The sequence below is a fragment of the Danio rerio genome, chromosome 20, assembly GCF_052040795.2.
Source record: "Danio rerio strain M-AB ecotype USA chromosome 20, GRCz13ab, whole genome shotgun sequence".
NCBI classification, from domain to species: Eukaryota; Metazoa; Chordata; class Actinopteri; order Cypriniformes; family Danionidae; genus Danio; species Danio rerio.
In genome coordinates, this window is record NC_141040.1 from 2675001 (window position 1) to 2696866 (window position 21866).

Sequence of the window (21866 nt, forward strand, 5' to 3'; positions counted from 1 at the left end):
GCAATGCACCGCTTTTGTTGTGCTTTGAAATACATTATAATGTTTGTAAAAAATTTTTTTAAAAAGCCACTTTGTACAATGCAGTGATGTTACTTAGTTTCAAAATCCAGTTTATTAACAATATAGAAAGATACAACGTCGGTGTCTTAAGTAGCAAAAATGCAGCATATGGGCTCTGATATTGCTGTTGTGTCATCACTTATATTGCAAGTCATATCTCTCCAGACCCTTATTTGCGATGCTTTTCATGAACCGGCCCCCATGACATACTAATTGAATAGCCCTGCACTAGAGCAAAACAGACAGCAAAATGGGATAATGCAAGTTTGCGTACTCCTGGTTGGAGAAAGACGAGTTTAAACAGTGGCTGAAACCTGTCGCTGAAAACAACCACGTAATTTATTCTCTCAAAGTTTGTTTCCTCCGAGCTTATCTGAGATCTGTTGCACAGTTGTGCTCCATTGATTTAACTACAACTGTTTATTAAGTTAAAGGTTTGATACTGATTAGAACTTGAAGTGGTGACGAGGCCTTAAACCAGGGGTCACCAATCTCAGTCCTGGAGGGCTGGTGTCCCTATGGGGTTCAGCTCCAACTTGTCTCAACGCACCTGCCTGGATGTTTTAAGTATATCTAGTAAGACCTTGATTAGCTTGTTCAGGTGTGTTTGATTATGGTTGGAGCTAAAATCTGCAGGACACCGGCCCTCCAGGAACAAGTTTAGTGACCCCTGCCTTAAGATAAAGCCCCGCCCCCTACTCAATATTCTGTTTCAGCTGGAAATAAAAGTCTGCAGAATCTTCCTGTGCACACTGACTTTAAAGCGGACCTATTATTATGCTAAATTTAAACAGTTGTGTGGCAGCAGTGTGTGAATATAATCATCTTCTAATGGTAAACTGACTTGATAAAAACACTTTGATTGACATTCTCCCTTTGTACGTGTCATCAGAGGATGAAAGCCCCGCCCACTAGTGACCATCTCTCCCTCATCAGCATAGGACGTTAGTCTTGTTTCTGAATCTGCCACTATGCTGGCACAGGGGCATTTGTAGCTCCGCCCTCTTCTGAAAAAGAGCACAATCTCATTTGAATTTAAAGCGACAGTCACCAAAACACCACAATAAGGATCAAAACCTAAAAGTGTCAGTTTCAGAGAGTTATAGACATTATTGGTGTGGTGTTTTGAGCTGAAACTTCAATACACACTCATTAAAGTACATCTTGTAAAAATAGCATAATACGTCTCTTTTACCACACAGCAAATTAATAGCTTATTTGGACAAAAGTTTCAAGGTAATTGTTTGCTATAGAACCTAAAATATAAAGCGTGAGCTGGGAAATCATGCATTTCTGTCCATTTCTTCTAGGATGTCTTCAGGCTGACCAATGGGAGCTTGAGTCTGGGCGAGCTGGAGTTTTCCACCCAGTTCTGTGTGGTCGCTCAGGCCCAGTCTGAGTCTATCCCGCTCTCCTACATACCCAGCCAAAAGCAGTGCGTCCACACACCCAAAGGTACCGCCATAATCACCTTCATCAGCCCAAGAAGCATTCCTGTGCTTTCACTTTCACATCCAACCGGTTTGATCAGCGTGAGCGACATGACAGGTCGAGGAAACCTTTGAATTCTTATCATCGGTGCCGGTGTTTTCCCAGCGTGCTCTGAGCTGGACTTCCTCATGCCTGAGAGCTGGTTTACAGTCTTCATGTGTGTGCTGGGTGTTAATGTGTAAACTGCTGCGCCCTGTTGCACGCAAGTCCTCAAGCTAAAAAAAAAAGAGCTTTAGCAATAAGCAGACCCACACAGAATCACAACACACCGAATTTTGAGCTCACCACTGAGTGTCTTTGTTGACTTATTTAAACGTGTAAATAGATAGTGATACATTTATGACGGTATCAGTCATTTTATTAACTAATATGCAAATATCTGTATTACTTATTTACAATACAGTTTGTAATCTAATATTTTATATTTAGTAGATTTATTACACGAGAGATTTGCTTTGTTTACCAAACATTCATTCATTTTCCCTCGGCTTACTCCTGTGGTTATCAGGGGCCGCCACAGCGGAATGAACCAGCATATGTTTTACACAGTGGATGCCCTTCCAGCTGCAACCCAGTACTGGGAAACACACACACACACACACTCATTACGGCCAATTTAGTTCATTCAATTCCCCTATAGCGCATGTGTTTAGCACCCAGAGGAAACCCACGCCAACATGAGAAGGATATGCAAACTCCACACAGAAATGCCAACTGACAGCCGGGACTCGAACTAGTGACTTTCTTGTTGTGAGGCAACAGTGCTAACCACTGCGCCACACATTTACCAAACAATCATTCATTCATTTTCTTGTCGGCTTAGTCCCTTTATTAATCCAAGGTATCCACAGCGGAATGAATCGCCAACTTATCCAGCACATGTTTTAAGCAGCGGATGCCCTTCCAGCTGCAACCCATCTCTGGGAAACATCCACACACACATACACTACTGACAATTTAGCCTACCCAATTCACCTGTACCGCATGTGTTTGGACTGTGGGGGAAACCGGAGCACCCGGAGGAAACCCATGCCAACACAGTGAGAATATGCAAACTCAGCACAGAAATGCCATCTGACCCTGCCAAGGCTCAAACCAGCGACCTTCTTGCCATGAGGTGACAGTACTACCCACTGCACCACCACACTGCCTAGTTAGATTAAAGTTAAAAATATTAAGTAAAAAATTTCGCATAAAGCCACAAATTTTTATTTATTTAGAAATTTCTGCACAGAAAGAGAAATCTGGGAACATTTTTCTGCTCTTTCTGCACTTAATTTTGTTTAATAAAATGAAATAAATTATATATATATATTTTTTTATTTTTTATTTTTTTTACCTTAAGCTAAAGGTATACAACGCAAATCAAATTCAGTAAACAATCAAGTCTCATATCATACATCTACTTGTTTTTTTTTACTGAAAGCATTCTGTGTTTCTGTCCTGCTGCAGACCCGTTCAGAGATCAGCTGCTGGCTGCCATGCTGGGCGGTGTGCTGCCGTCTGCCCTCTGTCTGTGTGTGATGGCTGTGCTCGGGGCTCTCATCCGCTGCTACATCACTGACCACAGACAGAAACTGCCCAAGAGCACAGTAAGAACAGCACACACACACGCACGCACACGCATGCACGCACACACACACGGTTTACAGGGACACAGGATACAGTAAAGACCACTTATTATATGGCTTTGCTTCACCCCTTACCTTAAACTCATCCTGCACAGGCAAATTTGATCATCATAAGAGCTCGTTAAACATAATCTTTAAGCATTTTCATTAAAGGGACACAAGGTGTGTCCCTGTAAACCAGCTTAATGTAGTACAACCAAGTCATAACCATGTCATGCAAATTTGTGTCCCTGTAAACCACATACACCTGTATACACACACACACACACACACACACACACACTTTCTTAGACAAACAAACCACAACATTCAAAAAACTGATAACTAGGCCCAGACAGAATCTGCCACTACAGAACCACCCGGAACACCCGAGCAACCGTCTAGCAATGCCTTAGCAACCACCTAACAATGCCTTCGCAATGACCTAGAACACCATAGCAACTCCATAGCAACTGCCTAGCAATCACTCAGAACACCTTAGCAACCGCCTAGCAACACCCTAGCTAGCATCTAGCAACGTCTTAGCAACACCATAGCAACCACCTAGCAATGCTTTGGCAACCACCTTGCAACACCATAGCAACTGCATAGCAACCACTCAGAACGTCTTCGCAACCGCACAGCTACGCCTCAACCACCTAGCAATGCCTTAGCAACCATCTAGCAACCAATTAGTACAAACTACCAACCATCTAGAAACAACCTAGCAACCGCCTAGCAATTCCTTAGCAACTACTCAGAACACCCCAGCAACGCCTAAGCAACTGCCTAGCAACCACCTAGAACACTCCAGCAACACCTTAGCAATGACCTAGAACACCTTGGCAACCACTCTGAATACCCTAGCAACCGCTTAGCAACACCTTAGCAACCACTCAGTACACTCCAGCAACACCTTAGCAATGACCTAGAACACCTTTGCAACCGCATAGCAACCACTCTGAATACCCTAGCAACCACTCAGGACACCTTAGCAACCGCAAAGCAATGACTTAATAACCAGGCAAAACATCCTAGCAACGCCCTAGCAACCACTCAGAACACCCTAGCAACGCCTTAGAAACCACCTTGCTACCACTTTAAACAACCTAACAATGTCTTAGCAACCACTTAGCAATGCCTTAGCAACTATCTGGCAATCACTCAAAGCACCCTAGAAACACCTTAGCAACGACCTAGTTTGCAACCACCTAACAATACCTTAGCAACCACCTAGCAACCAAATCAGAACACCTTATCAACCACCTAGCAACCAATCAGAACACCCTAGCAACCACCTAAAACACCCTAAGATGCCTTAGCAACCACCTAGCAACGCCTTAGCAACCATCTGGCAACCATTAAAAGCATCCTAGAAACACAATAGCAATGACGTAGTACACCTTTGCAACCGCCTACCAAAACCTTAGCAACCACCTAGCAACCAATCAGAACACCCTAGCAACACCATAGCAACTGCCTACCAATACCTTAGCAACCACCTAGCAACCAATCAGAACACCTTAGCAACCACCTAAAACTCCCTAACATGCCTTAGCAACCGTCTGGCAACCTTTAAAAGCATCCTAGTAACACCATAGCAATGACCTAGTACACCTTTGCAACCGCCTAGCAAAACCTTAGCAACCACTAAGCAACACCTTTAAAATTGGCAGGTAGTGTAAATCAAATGTTTCCCAAATGAATGAAGGTCACTGCATCTCTCAGAGGAAATCTGTTTAACGCTGCACTTCTCATTTCAGCAGCTGGTTCAACTGAGCGAAAAGCTTCAAACGTTCAAACCAGAGGTTCCTCAGACAGTCATCTTTAACATCAAGCTGGATGATTCCTCAGTGCTGCGTCCTGCTCTGCCGCTGCCGTTCTCTGTTGAAGACTCTTCAGAGGAGCCTGTGAACGCCGTCCCGCAGCCGGCCGGATCATACGCTCAGCAGCAGCCTCTGCCCCCGGCCGGGCCCGCTTCCCTTTCAGGAGATCTGCAGGACGGAGATTCGCTGAGTCTGGACTCTGAGCCGCTAGCAGACCATCACAGCGAGGCTGGAGATTACGCTTTCGTCATCCGGGCTAAGGTTGACCACAGTGAAGTCGAGGTCAGCCAGTACAGGACACAAGGCCACACGGCAGACCCGCAAGACCACCATATTGAAGAGGAGGCGCAGATTTTCGTGGACTGGAGCCCAGAGTCTGGAGAACTGAAAATCCCTCTCATGGGTTTGCTGGGTCTGGAGGACGAGTCGGGGGTCCAGACTGAAGCGGTTTCACTCCTGCCCAACCTGATCCTGACGCAGACCTCGGTGGATGGCTGCGAACAGGAGGACGATTTCAGCATGATGGAGCGAAACTGGGGCCTCGTAATCCACTCCAGCCCTGAATGAACACCGTAACGCCACTGAAGCCATGTCCACACCCTCATGAGCACTTCACAGAGTTCCCCTCATTGGCAGATTATTTTGCTTGTTTTAAGGAAAACACTCTTATTACTGGCATATTATTTCTGAAAACAGGACAGTATGTTTTGCTCGTCTGGAAAAAGCTTCTTGATTTAAGACTTTTTAGATATCTGGACTAGAAACAAGACTAAAACCAAGTAAGAAGTGTGAGGAAATCACCTTTACAGTGTATGAATGAGGCGATATAATGAAGGATTGTGATAAATAATGAAGGATTCTCAATAGACCGTTTCTGCTTGAGCTGACTGCGAATATGAGACTCAAGCAAAGACCTTCAGCTTCAGTATTACACATCATTTACTGAAAAAAGACGTCCAAAACCTGAAGCGTTCAAAGCTGCTGTGAAGCTCAGCTTCGTTGGCTTTTAGTTGCGGAAGTGTGTTTTGACAGCAGGGGTCGCTGTTTCAGCAGATGAAACACACAATATTTGATTGAACACCTCTATTTTGCACAAAGAATACTGAAATATCTGTGATGGTCAAACCTTTGCTGCTTGCTTAGAGCCATATCTCTGTGACTGTCAGTGATTTTTCTAATGGAAATTCCCTTAATACCTTAATAGTGGACAAATTAATCGCAGTTCATGAACATTAGAAACACGAGACAGCGCAACACTACTGAACAAACCTCTGTTTTTATCCACGGATGAAGTTTAAAATGGTGTGTGTGTGTGTGTGTGTGTGTGTGTGTGTGTGTGTGTGTGTGTGTGTGTGTGTGTGTTGAACAATGATGTAAAAAAAAATAAAGAATTAGTTTGAGTCTTGGAAGGAGTTATTTTATACAGTGTTGTGTGTTTAAACTACACCTGTGCTGGCATTTCTCCTGTGGTGTTGCTATCAGTGTGTGAAGAGGCTTGCATTGACGATCCAACACAATGGGCAGCACACTGAACACACTCTATAAGTGGTCAGAAACTCGTAAATAACTCATGAAAGAATAAAGTTACGTCAAATCCAAGCGCACCATTGATTTTCTTGTGAAATTCCCAATAAGTTTGACGTGTCACATGACCCTCTTCCTATTGAAAAAAACAAAAGTTGGATCCAAGATGGCCGACTTCAAAAGGGCCACCCCCCATTTTGACAACTTTGCCCCCTCACATATACTAATGTGCCACAAACAGGACATTAATATCCCCAACCATTCCCATTTTATTAAGGTGAATCCATATTAATGGCCCACCCTGTAGATTTATTTAAGGGGGGAGTGTGTGGTGGTCTTGTCTTCCTTTCTTTTTTGTCCTCGGCTGATCACATGCCTGGTTTATAAATGAACTTAATGCAAGTAACATCTGGATACATGACAGAAATGTAAATATATGGTTTCATTATTAACAGACAGATCGCAGAGTCTGAACAGGAAGAGGAAAAGCTCCAAAAACTGGAATCAAAACTCTTTATTTGTCCAAAAATGCCGTCGTATGTGACAGAGCGAGCACACTAACAAGATTTACCCGAATCTACAAACACTTACAAGACTTTTTTTTTCCTTAAAATGGCAACAGTAAATGTAAAATAGCGACAAGAAGCTAAATGTGTGTGTGTGTGTGTTGAAGGATTACACAGTGCTGCCTCTTGAATCAGGCTGTATATATGAACACACACACACACACACACACACACATGTATGCAGGTATATATATTTTTTGTTTGAGTCCATATATATATATATCTGCGTGTATGTGTGTGTTTGTCCACATATGCGTGCTCCTGAATGGGATGCCAGACACACAAACACTGGTGCATGTGTATCTGTGTGTAAGTGTCTGTATGCATGTGCACCGGCTCTTAATGGGCTGTACACACACACAAACGTGTACAAATATCCGTGTGTGTCCACGTGCCAGCTCATAAATGGGCTTTATACACACACACACACACACACACACACACACACATATATATACACACACACAAACATGTGCATATATCCGTTGTGTGTCTGCATGACATCTTCTAAATGGGCTGTACACACACACACACACACACACAAACGTGTATATACATATATATTGGTGTGTGAGCACGGTGGCTCCTGCATGCTGCTGTCCCGTGTGCAGATCACCTGCGTGTGGATCGGGCCTCCTCCAGGATCTGCACCACCAGCCGGTTCTTCAGGCTGCGCAGCTTGCTGTTGTAGTTCTGCTGCAGGACGGCGTGCAGCCGCTGGCGGAGGACGCTCAGACACGGAGGAGCGCTGCAGTCCGACACGTTCAGCAGCGTGTGGAAGAAATCCTGCCAGAGATCAGCGTGAACGTTCCTGACACACAAACACAAGAGCATTAGGGTCATCTCGCGGCCCTCCTCAACAACTCGTCATCAGCATGTGTGCGTGTGTGTGTGTGTTTTACCTTTTAAAGACTCCATTTGTCCTCCAAACATCGCCTTCCTGTTTGACTTCCATGTACGTCCCAAACAACATACAGTAAACCGTCCCTGCGATCCCGAAATAATCCGTCTGCAGGAGAGAGAGCAGACAACAAACTGAGCTGGACGGAGGACCACAACCTCACGTTTAACTTCAGTATACAGACCATTTCACAGCGAGAAAAAGGTAGGCATTTTCTATGTCTGACCGTTTTAAAGTCGCGTCGTGTTTTAGTAGCAGTGTTCATCTTGAGGACATCTATAAGCTAGTGTGCTAAAAAAAAACAATAGAAACCTCCAAAGCCGCCTGAATGCATCCGTGACTTTTGACGTCAACTCGTAGTTCAGTTTCTCATCAAATCTTCTGACCAATCAGATGCTCTCTAGTGTCTGGCATGCCCCGCCCCCTTCTCATTTGTTGTTCATTTGATGCACTTGAGTTGGGTTTATATTTACATGCTTTGTTTTTATATATATTCTAATAACTGATGTATTTTATCTTTGTCATGATGACAGTATTAGACTAATATTATAATATTAGACTAATAAATAATATTAGACTAGATATTCTTCAAGACACTTCTATACAGCTTAAAGTGACATTTAAAGCCTTAACTAGGTTAATTAGCTTAACTAGGCAGGATAGGGTAATTAGATAATATATTGTATAATGATGGTTTGTTCTTTAGACTAATCGAAAAAAATAATAGCTTAAAGGGTCAAAAAATATTGTCCCTAAAATGGTTTTTAAAAAATTTAAAACTTTTATTCTAGCCAAAATAAAACAAATAAGACTTTCTTTGCTCTGTTAAACATCATTTAAGAAATATTTAAAAAAGACAACAAAAAAAATCAATGGGGAGCTAATAATGTGACTAACTGTGTGTATATATATATATATATATATATATATATATATATATATATATATATATATATATTAGGGGTGTCAAAATCAGTTGTTTCTTCGATGCACCGCGATGCAGACGCAGACAATTTGGTATCGGTTCAGTAATAATCATAACTGGTTATTATGTACTGACGTCATTTATCTCATGCACTATATTGCCGTAGTTTACTATGGCGAGGGAGGCAAGCGTGAGTATTTACAATGCTCCAACTACTTAAAAACGCAGAAACTACGCACAATTTGACTGCATGTGTGTTTGCTGGACAGTCTTTCAACGACACTAAACAGCAGAAGCCCCTATTACACTGCGACTGAGAGAATGAAAGTAAACTTCATTTCTTTCTCTTCTTCTCTCTCTCATTGTGGCCTGTTTGTCCTGCTGGCGTGACCTTTGCTCTCGGCTGTTGCAGCGACACTTCTGCAAACAGACACAAGCACGTGTCTGCAGAGATTTCTCCACTGCGTCTATCATGGATCAGCTGTGATCGCCGCTGCTGTTTATCAGTGTCACTCATCTGTGAATGAGCCAATCGCAGCCCTTTCTGTTGAGGCGTGACCAATCAAAGTGGGGTAAGAAAGAACTTACAAAACAAGGCTCAGAAAGCGAGCGGGATATTTATTTTTGTTTATTTACTATAAATGCTCGTGTTGTTTAAAGGTACAGTTTATATATTTGACTGTATTAAAGGACAAAATTGTGTTACAGAAGGTATATAAATATATTTATACATTTTAGAATTGCTGCTGTTAAGAATATAAAACTGTGTATGGAAAGCACCGTGATGCACAGAGATGCACCAAGACATCAAATTGAACCGAATCAATGGCATGATAATCGTAACCGAACTGAACCGTGAGACCAGTGTAGCTTCACACCTCTAATATATATGATATATGTGATTTTTTTCATCGCTATCCTTGTATTTTTAAGTGTAAAGTATTAAGTTTTAAAAGAGCAGTACAAAAATAAAGTATTATTATTAATCTTTACATCAGTGGTCAATAAATATATTTCGTTTTCAACATGGATGATAACTTGAACACCACACAATCACACTAGAGTGATTTCCAACAGATCATATAACACTGAAGACATGGTTCATGGATGAGTGGTTCAGATAGGACTGATGTTACCTGGTAGGTCCAGGGTCGGCCGCTCAGCATCTCCACGCACTGGAAGCCGGAAGTCATGCATTTGGCCGTGAACGCAGTGCCTTCCGGGAAGAGTGTCATGTCGATGCTCTGGCCCAGGTCGATGAGAGCCAGGCCATGCTGCAGGTTTTCCTGGTCAAAGCAGTCGTTCTCCAGAAACCTGAACACAGCATTCATGCAGGCGTTTAATACTCTATATTAATTCATTACAAACTTTACAGGTGCAACATTTTCCGGCATGTGTGTCCAAGTACATCAGGGTATAACAGGAATCAGAGTTATAGTCTGCATGAACTGGAAGCTCTGACAGACTTTTTTCATATTGTAATGCAGTTCCAAGAGAAACAGAATATTATATGAGAAAACAGTGGGCGTGGCTTGTTTTTTTCTCCTGCGAGCTGATTGGATGTAGTAAAGTAGGTGTTTTATTCAGAAAGATGGGGAGAAGGGTTTGGGGAGAGTTACTACAACCTAACAGACTCTTCCTGCTCACCATACCAGTTTGTTGTCTAAACTGACAGCTAGAGGGGCGTGGTTAAGTATGTTAGCCACGCCCAATACCTCAGACAGACCTGGGGTCCGTTCTTCGTACGTGGATTACTCAGTTAGCTGGATTTGGATATTGACGATTTGACACGATCCAGGATCGTTTCGTTCTTCAAAGCTGATCCGAGAGTTGTTGTCATAGCAACAGTTCTGCTAGCTCAAACCTGGTCGGGAGCAGGTTCAAATCATATAAACAGGATTAGATCGGCTCAGTTCAAGCAAAGATAATACAGAAAGTATGTTCCGAATTCTGATATTTTCTTACAGTAAAAGTTATATACACTTTTACACTACAAAATAGTAGTTTTTAACTATATATTTAAAGTTATAGTCATTAATAAAATAAATAAAGTTTTACATATTAATAAAACTTTTGCAATCTGCACCCTCGAAATGAAAGTACAAAGACTGCCACCTGCTGGTGCAAAGAGAAAACTTATTGATATGAACTTTTTAGATCGTTTTAGTACAAATTGTGTATAATAGAAATGCACAATATGTGACTTTTTTTAAAGCAATAATACATTTATGCAGTCATAAACATGTTTTGACAGTTAATATGCCAGTGTTTTGATGCTTCACAAAAGTTCCAGACGCCTTTACCAATATCAAAATGCTTTTGTAAACAACCAGTTATTCTTTACACCGATTAAAAAACGGCTACTATAATAAAGAAAATCTTTTCTAAATGTGGAACTAAATACATTGATTTGCATTGAAATACATGATGAATACTCTTGACACATGTAAGTATAAAGCCTGCAGCTCACAACAAATGTGAAGTTATTGTGTGTCATATTTAACAAGCCGTTTACTGCGAATTTGATGTAATTTTGCTCACATGGATAATTGAATATTAATCAGATGATGTCATTACGCTGCTGTGCCGTCAGCCAATCGTTGCATTGCTGATCATGATTTTGAGGATCGATAGATCTGTCCTTCATAACACACGCAGCGATCTCAGATCAGTTTATCCAGACATTCTAATCTGATTCGCGAACTTGTTTGAAGAACCAAATAAGCGAGAGATCAGTTATCAAGATTAAAAGATCCAGGATCTGCCAAATCATCTTAGATCATTTAAGCGAGGTACGAAGAACGGACCCCTGATCTGAGAATTTAACTGAAAACAACCAGGAAGTGCATTTTCAGATTTCAGTTAAAGATTACAAGAGCAAACTTGTTTTTTTTCTTCATGACATGCACAGATGAATGGATCAGCACTAAACTAGCAATGTGAGCTGACAAAATCACCATGGTTAGTTTTGATTTCATCTGTACTTTAAATGCAACGCTGCTTTTAAAGTAGTGTGTCAGTGATCTGAGCTTAGAATTTAGAAATGTTAAATATTTCTGCTACAAAAACACACTGATCTGCTTCATGAGACACACGTTAGCCCCCTGAGTACTGAGAGTACTGGCTAGTTTTACCACAGATTTATAATGCTTTGGAAGCTTCAGAAATAAAAGTCAGTCTCCAACAAGAGTCACACTGCTAAAAATGCTTTACTTACTTAGATTTTTTGTCTTGTTTCTAGTCCAAATATCTAAAAGTTCTTAAGTAATTGTAAAGATTTGTAAAAAAAAAACAGACAGCAGCACTTTTGCACAATCGATACCCAGCTGATTCAGTCGTTTTTATAGAGGACTTCTCTTCTTTTATCCATGTCAACATAAAGGCAGTGAGGTGCGCCTTTTCGGCCCTGATGCTATTTCGGCTGATGTTGACCTGGATCTGCGTCATAAACGCAACAAATAGGCTTTACCTTTTATTTTACAGCATATAAAGCATGTATGCACATTAGTGCAATATCATATTCAAACAACAAAACTGTTTACAAAAAGTCTACATATGCGCGCGTGTTGTCTTTTCATCACCGCAGCGCACGCACTTGAACCGCAAGGGAGAGAAAGGAAACCATATAGCAAGACATAATCTTTAAAATAATGATTTCTATTAAAAATGTAAAAGGTTTTGTGATTTATAATAATAACAGCGGGGCATTAAATAAATGCATATTTTCCATGGGGCGAGCAATTTGAGGAAGTCTGCTATTTTTATTTGACGGAAGAAAAAACATATGATTGGAAAAAAACAGCCTATGCCGGTTATTAATAATAAAATAATCAGTCAGTATTTTCGTTTTTTAATATAAATTAATTATTTAAGTAAAAATAATTTAGGGCAGTCCTTTTTATTTTATTCATTTTATTCTGTTCTTCTGTGCTAAACACTGCAGGTGCGTGAAAATGCTGTTGTTATGTTTTATTATTAATATGCTAGCATAGAACAATAAATCAGCATTTTATGCAATATTTAATGTGCCGGACACAAAATAGACACGTCAATTTGTTTAATATAAAATTAATAGTAATCTGACCAGTTAACCGTTAATAACCGATTAATGAGCGGCGGTTGTCGGGTAGCATAATTAACCGAAATGAGCATCCCTAAAAAGTGCTACAGAAATAAAGATACATTTAATTAAGTTAAACATTTGCATATCAGTCAATATTACTGAAATTAATATAAAAACTGAATATACATTTACACGTTTACATTACTACATTTAAATTGATATGGACTGAAATGCTAGACTTTAAATAAAAGCTGATCTCTGTGCTTTTACCTCTCACCCAGCAGGAAGTTGTCAGGCTTGATGTCTGCGTGGATGATGTGTGCCGCATGCAGCAGCTCCACCATCTTCAGGATGCAGACGCTGAAGTACAGCACCAGCGGCTGCGGCATCAGCTTCTCACTGCGCCTCTTGTACAGGTTTATAGCGTTCTGGAGGGACACACATCACGCATTACACATACATTTACTCCTGTTTCTGCCCTACAGGATGACTGAGACACAAAATAGACAACTACAAACGTTCACCAAAACATCACTGTTATTAGTGGTGTGGGGGAAAACAACCCATTAGAACAGGGGTCAACGATCTCGGTCCTGGAGGTTTAATATATTTGTTTTTAATTTGATAATTATGCATTTTGTAATTAGGTATCTTTTATTACTATCAATAATATTACTTTTATTTCATTTCTTCCTCTCTTATTTAATCCTTGTTAAGGAATGTGAAGTGATTTTGTTGCATAATCGGGCTGGTTCTTAATAAAGCAAAAAAAAAAAAATAGAATCTGTGTGTGTGTGTGTGTGTGTGTGTGTGTGTGTTCTCACCAGCAGTGTGCCGCAGTTGTGCAGTTGTCCGACGAGGACGCTGCCGTTGTTGAACAGATGAGCGGAGTGGATGCTGTTGTAGAGATGCCTCTCGCTGGGCTGCAGACGCTTGTTCAGCTGACAGTCAATGTAAAACTCCCAGGGGTTCGCAGGCTTCTGCACCTACAGGAAGAGCACGGGATGATCAATACCATCAATGCACATGATCACACTTAGTTATCATGGCAGAAACTCAGCTACACTGAAAAAAAAAAGAATAGAAATTTGTAAGTGTAAAAACTGAACGCTTCACTAGCGAGAAAACAGTTAAACAGAGCATCTGCAGCACGAGGATAAAGAACGAGCCTCCTCCATTCAGCCTCTTTACTTTCTCTATACTTTTACTCTTTACTCCTCAACTTCGGTGAAGTGAGGAAACTGTGGAAACTCACTCAACTGAACACATTCATTAGCTCACATTATCAATTAAGTTTGTTAAGAGCAAAGATTTTTCAAAACTATTTCTAAATTCAGTTCTAATCTCCAGCAAATGAATAAATGAACAATAATAACGAAGTGTGCTCAAAAACCTGAGCTTTTTCCAAACACACATCCTGTTCTTATGCCCCATATGGTGATGCAGACGTCTCCAAAACCCCACAGGTGGACAAATTCACACTTGTGTTTATTAAGCAATATAAATATGAATATAATAAATAATACTGATAATAATAATAACATTATACTAATGCAGATGTCATGAATGAACTGAAAAAGCCCCCCGAGGTGAAGAAGGTATGGAGAAAGTGGTGTTTATATATTGTAAATAATTATTTTTGTAATATTTTAATTTTATTAATATTTTATATTTATTACCTTTAACTGTTTTCATCTGTAAAGATGTGTGTGTTGCTGTACATTCTGTGTGTATTAAGCAATGTGTAAACATTTGGGTGGGTGTGTGTGAGTGTCTGAGAGAGAGAGAGAGAGAGAGAAAGAGAGAGAGAGATTGAGAGACCGACCTTGAGGAAGAGCTTCTGTGTGGTCATGAGGTTGGTGGCCTGGTAGACGGTGGCGAACGCTCCCTGTCCCAGAACAAAGTCCACACGCAGAGACTCTCCAGCTGGGAAACGCATCAGGACTTCATATTAGACAGCACAAACTGAGACATCTTCTCAATAACAGAGATAATACATTACTACAAAACTCACGCACCATATTGAAGCTGAATATATATTTACAGAGTGTATGTATATGTGTGTGTGTACGAATATATAAGTTACAATCATAACAATTTATTGAACTGATTTCATATATTTATTTATATCATATTTTTATTTATTTTGATTAAATATATTCATTTATATTACTTACTAATTTAATTTATTATTTATGTTCATTTTTGTTAAAACTATATAATTTATTTAATTTGTTATTTATTTATAATCAGCTTATTTATATATTTATTGCATTTATTTATTTATTTATATTTAATAATGTATATTTTGTATTTAATTGTATTTATTTATATTATGTTTCAGGTGTATTTAAGTTCAATTAAATGTATTTATATTGTTTACTTTATTATTTTTTATATTCAATTGATCTATATACCTAATTGATGTATTTATACTATCCATTACATTTATTTATTGATATTGAATTAACATATTTAATTTATTCATTTATATTGTTTATTTTAAAGTTGTTTATATTTTTATTAAATGTATTTATATTTCATTTTTTTTTATTTATATCATTTATTTATTTTATTATTATTTAAATGTATTTCTATATTTAGTTTGACACTTTTATTAATTATTTTTTTTTATTTATATTTAATGACTAATATATATATATATATATATATATATATATATATATATATATATATATATATATATATATATATATATATATATTATTATTATTATTATTATTAGCAGGACGTACCGATCTGGACGGTCATTTTGGGAGTGATGGAGGGCAGGTGGCAGCTCCAGACGGTGAGGTTGGGCTGTGAGGAGAGAGGAGGCTGCAGGTTCGAGAGCAGAGACACAATCAGCTCCTCGTCCCAAGGGTCCGGCACCAAAGGAGCACACACTGCAGGAGCACACACATAATGAGAACAGGCCATTTACACTTGATATTTATTTAATATCATTTGATTTATTTATATTATTCATTGAATTTATTTATATATTTAAATTATTAATTTATATTACTCATTAATTTAATTTATCATTTATGTATGTTTATTTTGTTAAATTGTATTTATTATCTATTTATACATTTAAATCTATCTATATTATTCATTCAATTTTTAATAATTTATACATTTAATTTACTTATTTGATATAATTGTATTTATTTTATGTACTTAATGTAATTATTAAAATTTAATTAAATGTATTTATATTATTTAATTTACTATTTATTTATATTCAAATTATTATCTATAGTTAATTTTACTTATATTATTCATTTTGTTTATTTAAATGTAATTAGTTTATATATTTAATATACTCGTTTATATTGTTTATTTTTAATTAATATTTTTTATTTTATTTAATTAGATTTATTTTATTTTTTATATTATGCATTTCATTATTATTATTTAGATTACATTTATTTATATATTCAATTTGACTTTTATATTATTCATGTATTTATTTATATTTAATATATATATTTAATCATTATTTATAAATGTACATCTGTGAAACATTTCCTCAATCAGCTGGTGTGTATTATTATTACCAGTAAACAAACTTGACACAGAAATATAGAAACCTCACTACCAGTGTTTCGGAAGTCTTATTGCAGAGCAACACAAACAAAAGGCAGAAGTATAAATGCACTGCTACATGTAAGGTCTGCACTGTGGGTTACGGAGATCACTCGATGCAGAAGTCTAATTGTTATGGCAGTACCTGCTCTGGATGTGTCCATGGGGCTCATGGGTGCTCTGGGGGTCCTGGCACCCTGCGGGGGGCTAGTCATGACATTCAGATGCTGTTCTACTGGCCGCTGTGGGCTGGCAGTGTGTGACCAGTCTGCTCTTGGACTCCAGTGCTCCTCCTGAGCGGCTGCTGGGGTTCGCTTGGGACTCATCAGGAGAGACTCATGCAACACTTGCAGTGCTTCCACGCCTGGCTCCCGCTGCAGGAAAGACCTTTCAGGAAGCAGAACGTCCACTTCCTCCATGTGTAAAGCATGCTCTGCTATTGGCTTAGGGCTCATGGCCCACAGGAAGTCTGTTTTAGGTGGTTTCTCTGGACTCTGGTAGATGTTCCAGGCTCCAGGGACAGGAGGGGGACTCATCATGACATCCAAATCTGGTTCTGCTGCATGTGTGGAGCTGTCCATCTGGAACCAGTTGAGTCCAGGAGCGGCTCTGGGGCTCATGTCTGGAATATCCGGTGTCTCCAAAGGCTTCATCCCTGACGAATGCCTGTGGAAGGAGGTCGTGGGCAGTAGGTCTTCATCTTTGGCTGTGTCCAGAAGCGAGGGCTCCTTCTCTGGGCTCTGATAGATGCTCCAGGCGGGTCTGCTGCTGTTCCTCAAGGACTCGTCCTGTGCTCGGAGGGCCGTGTAGTCGGGAAAGGACAAAGCAGCCAGCGGGTGTCTGCTGCTGCAGCTGCTCTGGGCCAGAGAAACTCCTTGACTCTGCTGTGCTAAAGACACCCCCTCCCCAACTATAGTGCCCTGAGCCTGCATGCTGCACTCGGCCGGCTTCTCCTCCGCTGGGCTCTGCTCCATGATCGGGCTGCAAGCAAACCCGATACAGGTTAGTTACTCCACACTTACAGTGCCGCAAATGGCACACGATGAAGTGTGTACTTACACACTCAACAGTATTGAATCTAGTGTCGTCCTAAGCGGAACACTAAGCGGAAACTCAAACCGTTTCACAGATGACATTTGATGTTTTAACAACTGACAGCGCTATACGCTAGTGTTTAACAACAGGTGGTGCTCTAGGCTAGTGTTTAATAACATGTGGCGCTCTAGGCTAGAGTTTAACAGCAGACGGACCTCTAGGCTAGTTTTAGCAGGAGATTGACCTCTAGGCTAGTTTTAGCAGCAGACGAAGCTCTAAGCTAGTTTTAATAGCAGACGGCGCTCTAGGGTAGTTTTAACAGCAGACTGCGCTCTAGGCTGGTTTTAACAGTAGACGGCGCTCTAGGCTAGTTTTAATAGCAGACTGCGCTCTAGGCTAGTTTTAACAGCATACTGCGCTCTAGGCCAGTGTTTAACAGCAGACGGTGCTCTAGGTTGGTTTTTACCAGCAGATCGCGCTCTAGGCTTGTTTTTAAACAGCAGACGGCGCTCTAGGTTGGTTTTTACCAGGAGATGGCGCTCTAGGCCAGTGTTTAACAGCAGATGGTTTTTTAGGTTGGTTTTTACCAGCAGATGGCACTCTAGGCTTGTTTTTAAACAGCAGGCGGCGCTCTAGGTTGGTTTTTACCAGAAGGTGGCGCTTTAGGTTGGTTTTTAACAGCAGACGGTGCTCTAGGTTGGTTTTTAACAGCAGATGGCACTCTAGGCTAGTGTTTACCAGTAGACGGCGCTCTAGGCTAGTTTTAACAGCAGATGGAGCTCTAGGCTAGTTTTAACAGCAGACGGCGCTCTAGGCTAGTTTTAACAGTAGATGGCGCTCTAGGCTAGTGTTTAACAGCAGATGGTGCTCTAGGCTAGTGTTTAACAGCAAACGGCGCTCTAGGTTGGTTTTTACCAGCAGATGGCGCTCTAGGCTTGTTTTTAAAACAACAGACGGAGCTCTAGGTTAGTTTTTAACAGCAGATGGCGCTCTTGTTTTTAATATACCGCTCCTACATCAGAAAACATCAAAGACAGTTAATTTCATTCAAGATAATGTGACACATGAACTAATTAAATATTTATGGATAATAACTGTCTATAATTAAAGCCTGGTTATTTAACATACTAAATAAACTTCAAGTAACAGAAAAAAGAACACAGAATCAGTGCTTCAGACTGCCGCTCTGTGAGGACGTTACCTGAGTTTGGTGGGCTGTCTGAGGTATGGGGTTTCCTCTGCAGCGCTGACGCCTCTGACCACTGCGTTTTCCTCTGAGAAAAAACAGTTAAAGTCAGAGTCGGATGAGCAGCGGCGTAACAGATGACTGCTGGTGTGTGTCATACCTTGGCTCTGCTCTGCATCCCAAGAGTGTGGAGCGTGAGGGTGCAGCGGTGTGGACACCAGGTGAGCAGACAGGCTGAAATCCCGTGTATGGTTCGGACATGGGCCCACAGAGACGTTTCGTGCACCCCACATGGTGCTCTCATCCGTGATGAACTCTGTGCTGACTGGAGTCTCCTAATGGAGGCACACACACAGACACACGGGTAAACTAGGGCAAAATGATTCTGGGGGAAATGATCCCATGTAATAGATAGAAATATGTATATACAGTTGAAACTAGAACTTGACATACACTCTAAAAAAAAGGAACATAAGCATTTTTTTTTAAATGTCTGATGGTAAATCATACTAAACGTTTACTATTTTAGGTTAGGATTACCCAAATGATTTAAATTTGCTAAACGCCAGAATAAGAGAGAATTTTTTATTAATTTCTAGACAGTCAAAAGTTTACACACATTTCCTTGGTATTTTTTTAGCTTTGCTTGTAAACTGTATACCTTTGGTCACATGTTTTGGGTCTCCTTCCACAAGCTTCTCACAATAGTTTGCAGGAATTTTGGCTCATTCCTCCTGACAGAATTGCTGTAACTGAGTCAGATTTGTTGGCTGTCTTACTTGCACAAGCTTTTTCAACTCTGATCACAAATTTTCTATAGGATTGAGATCAGGGCTTTGTGATGGCCACTCCAAAACATTCACTCTGTTGTCCTTAAAGAACATTTTACATAATTTGGCAGTGTGCTGAGGGTCATGGTCTGTTTGGAAGAGCCATTTGTGGCCAAGTTTTAATTTCCTGGCTGATGTCTTGAGATGTTGCTTCAGTATTTCTCCATAATGTTCTTTCTTCATGATGCCATCTATGCTGTGAAGTGGACCAGTCCCTCCTGCAGCAAAACAGCCCCACAACATGATGCTGCCGCCCCCATACTTCACAGTTGGGATAATGTGCCTAGGCTTGTAAGCTTTCCCCTTTGTCCTCCAAATGTAACACTGGTCATTATGCCCAAACAGTTCAATCTTAGCTCCAGAGCACAGGACATGTCTCCAAAAATTAGTCTTTTTCCCAGTGTAATTTAGTAAATGATAATCTGGCGTTTCTGTTGATTCTGGCTTGTTGATTTTTCCATGTTGTCACACAAGGAAGCAGTGTGTTTTAAAAATCCCAGTATCGATGCTTACCAAAATATCGATATTTTTGACAACACTAATCCAAACTGTGACACTTACATTGGCTTTGGACACTGGGATTTCCATCAGTGCTCGCGTCACCGCTGGCTTGTTTCCAGCCTGATCAGACCTGAAGGACAGAGAATGCGGTCTGAGCATCAGAAAAACAACTTGCAGAAGTGGTTCACTGTACACAGGGTTCTTACACAATTTTTCAAAAGTAAATTTTAAGCACTTTTTAAGATACTTTAAGGTTTACCTGCATGTGACGTTACAATATACATATTTATAGCAGACGCTATTTGATATACAGGTAGCATTCAGTAGTATAGTACAGTAGAGTAAGAGTTATTTTATGCAAAAGCAAATATACTTATTTTATTGACATTTTTAGTAATTATTATCTATTTTGTAACAAATTATTATGACACCATTGTGATTACTTTAATTACACTACAATCGCCAGCCACTTTATTAGGTAGTCCAACTCCTCGTTAACTCAAATTTCTAATCAGTCAATCACATGGCAGCAACTTAATGCATTTAGGCATGTAGACGAAGATGATTTAAGTGAATTTTAACGAGACATGGTTTTTGTTGCCAGACAGGCGGGTCTGCGTATTTCAGAAACTGCTGATCTACCGGGATTTTTACACACAACCATCTCTAGGGCACGACATGTCCAACCTTGAGACGGATGGGCTACAGCAGCAGAAGAGCACACCGGGTGCCGCTCCTGTCAGCTAAGAACAGGAAACTGAGACTACAATTCACACAGGCTCACCAAAACTGGACAATAGAAGATTGGAGAAACGTTGCTGCTCTGATGAGTCTCCATTTCTGCTGACACATTCCGATGGTCGGGTCAGAATTTGGCCTCAACAACATGAAAGCATGGATCCATCCTGCCTTGTATCAACAGTTCAGGCTGGTGCTGGTGATGTAATGGTGTGGGGGAGATTTTCTTGGCACACTTTGGGTCCATTAGTACCAACTGAGCATTGTGTTAACTCCACAGCCTACCCGAGTATTGTTGCTAACCATGTCCATCCCTTTATGACCACAGTGTATCCATGTTCTGATGGCAGCAAGATAATCCTCCAGCAGGATAACGCACCATGTCAAAGCGTGAATCATCTCAGACTGCTTTCCTGAACATTGCAATGAGTTCACTGTACTCAAATGGCCTCCACAGTCACCAGAGCTCAATCCAATAGAGCACCTTTGGGATGTGGTGGAGCGAGAGATTGGCATCATGGATGTGCAGCCGAAAAATCTGCAGCAACTGTGTGATGCTATCATGCCAATATGGAGCGAAATCTCTAAGGAATATTTCCAGTAGCTTGTTGAATCACAAAGACAGTTCTGAAGGCAAAAGAGGGTCCAACCCAGTACTAGTAAGATGTACCTGATAAAGTGGCTGGTGAGTGTATTGCAATGCATCGATTGATAACATCTAATATTGGAAAAAGACAAAAAGTGTTTAAGCATTTTCAATATTTCCCATCAGCCCTATGCAAGCCTGATTGCAGGATGAATGAAGGCCTGGTCTCACCCTGCGCTCTGTGACTGATCTCGGTCCTGGTAGATCATGAACGGAGTTGCGCTGGCAGCTTTTACACAGGAGGGGGCGCTACCTAAACATCACAATAACATTACAGCCAGCAGAAACACATCCCTGAATAAACAACCAGCAGCCAAAGCAGAGAATGCATGCATGTATGCATGTGTGTGTGCGCATGTATACATGCATGTAT

General features: G+C 40.3%; 4 protein-coding genes across 10 annotated transcripts in view; 2 read left to right on the plus strand and 2 right to left on the minus strand.

The window, feature by feature from the left end:
- The window catches only part of il20ra (interleukin 20 receptor, alpha), a gene marked incomplete at its 3' end in the record, with an annotated part of 20662 nt that extends 14227 nt beyond the window's left edge, over positions 1-6435 (plus strand). Inside the window, 4 exon segments of the mRNA NM_001079676.2 lie at positions 1371-1515; positions 3004-3143; positions 4925-6289; positions 6336-6435. Of these exon segments, the coding sequence (NP_001073144.2) occupies positions 1371-1515; positions 3004-3143; positions 4925-5554 (915 nt within the window).
- Positions 1-21866, minus strand: part of ppil4 (peptidylprolyl isomerase (cyclophilin)-like 4) — an 892903-nt gene that overhangs the window by 511966 nt on the left and 359071 nt on the right. The gene's annotated exons all lie outside the window — the stretch shown is intronic.
- The window catches only part of akap7 (A-kinase anchoring protein 7), a gene marked incomplete at its 3' end in the record, with an annotated part of 498825 nt that overhangs the window by 175400 nt on the left and 301559 nt on the right, over positions 1-21866 (plus strand).
- Positions 7011-21866, minus strand: part of bub1 (BUB1 mitotic checkpoint serine/threonine kinase) — a 29919-nt gene continuing 15063 nt past the window's right edge. For all 4 annotated transcript variants that reach the window (XM_087297946.1, XM_087297944.1, XM_087297945.1 and 1 more), the window contains 12 exons: positions 21665-21746; positions 20170-20239; positions 18939-19113; positions 18794-18866; positions 16703-17538; positions 15723-15872; positions 14792-14892; positions 13791-13952; positions 13237-13394; positions 10040-10217; positions 7980-8086; positions 7011-7888 (listed from right to left, as the gene is read on the minus strand). In XM_087297946.1, coding sequence (XP_087154072.1) covers positions 7690-7888; positions 7980-8086; positions 10040-10217; positions 13237-13394; positions 13791-13952; positions 14792-14892; positions 15723-15872; positions 16703-17538; positions 18794-18866; positions 18939-19113; positions 20170-20239; positions 21665-21746 — 2291 coding nt within the window. In that variant the 3' untranslated portion in view covers positions 7011-7689. The remainder of the gene's footprint in view (positions 7889-7979; positions 8087-10039; positions 10218-13236; positions 13395-13790; positions 13953-14791; positions 14893-15722; positions 15873-16702; positions 17539-18793; positions 18867-18938; positions 19114-20169; positions 20240-21664; positions 21747-21866) is intronic.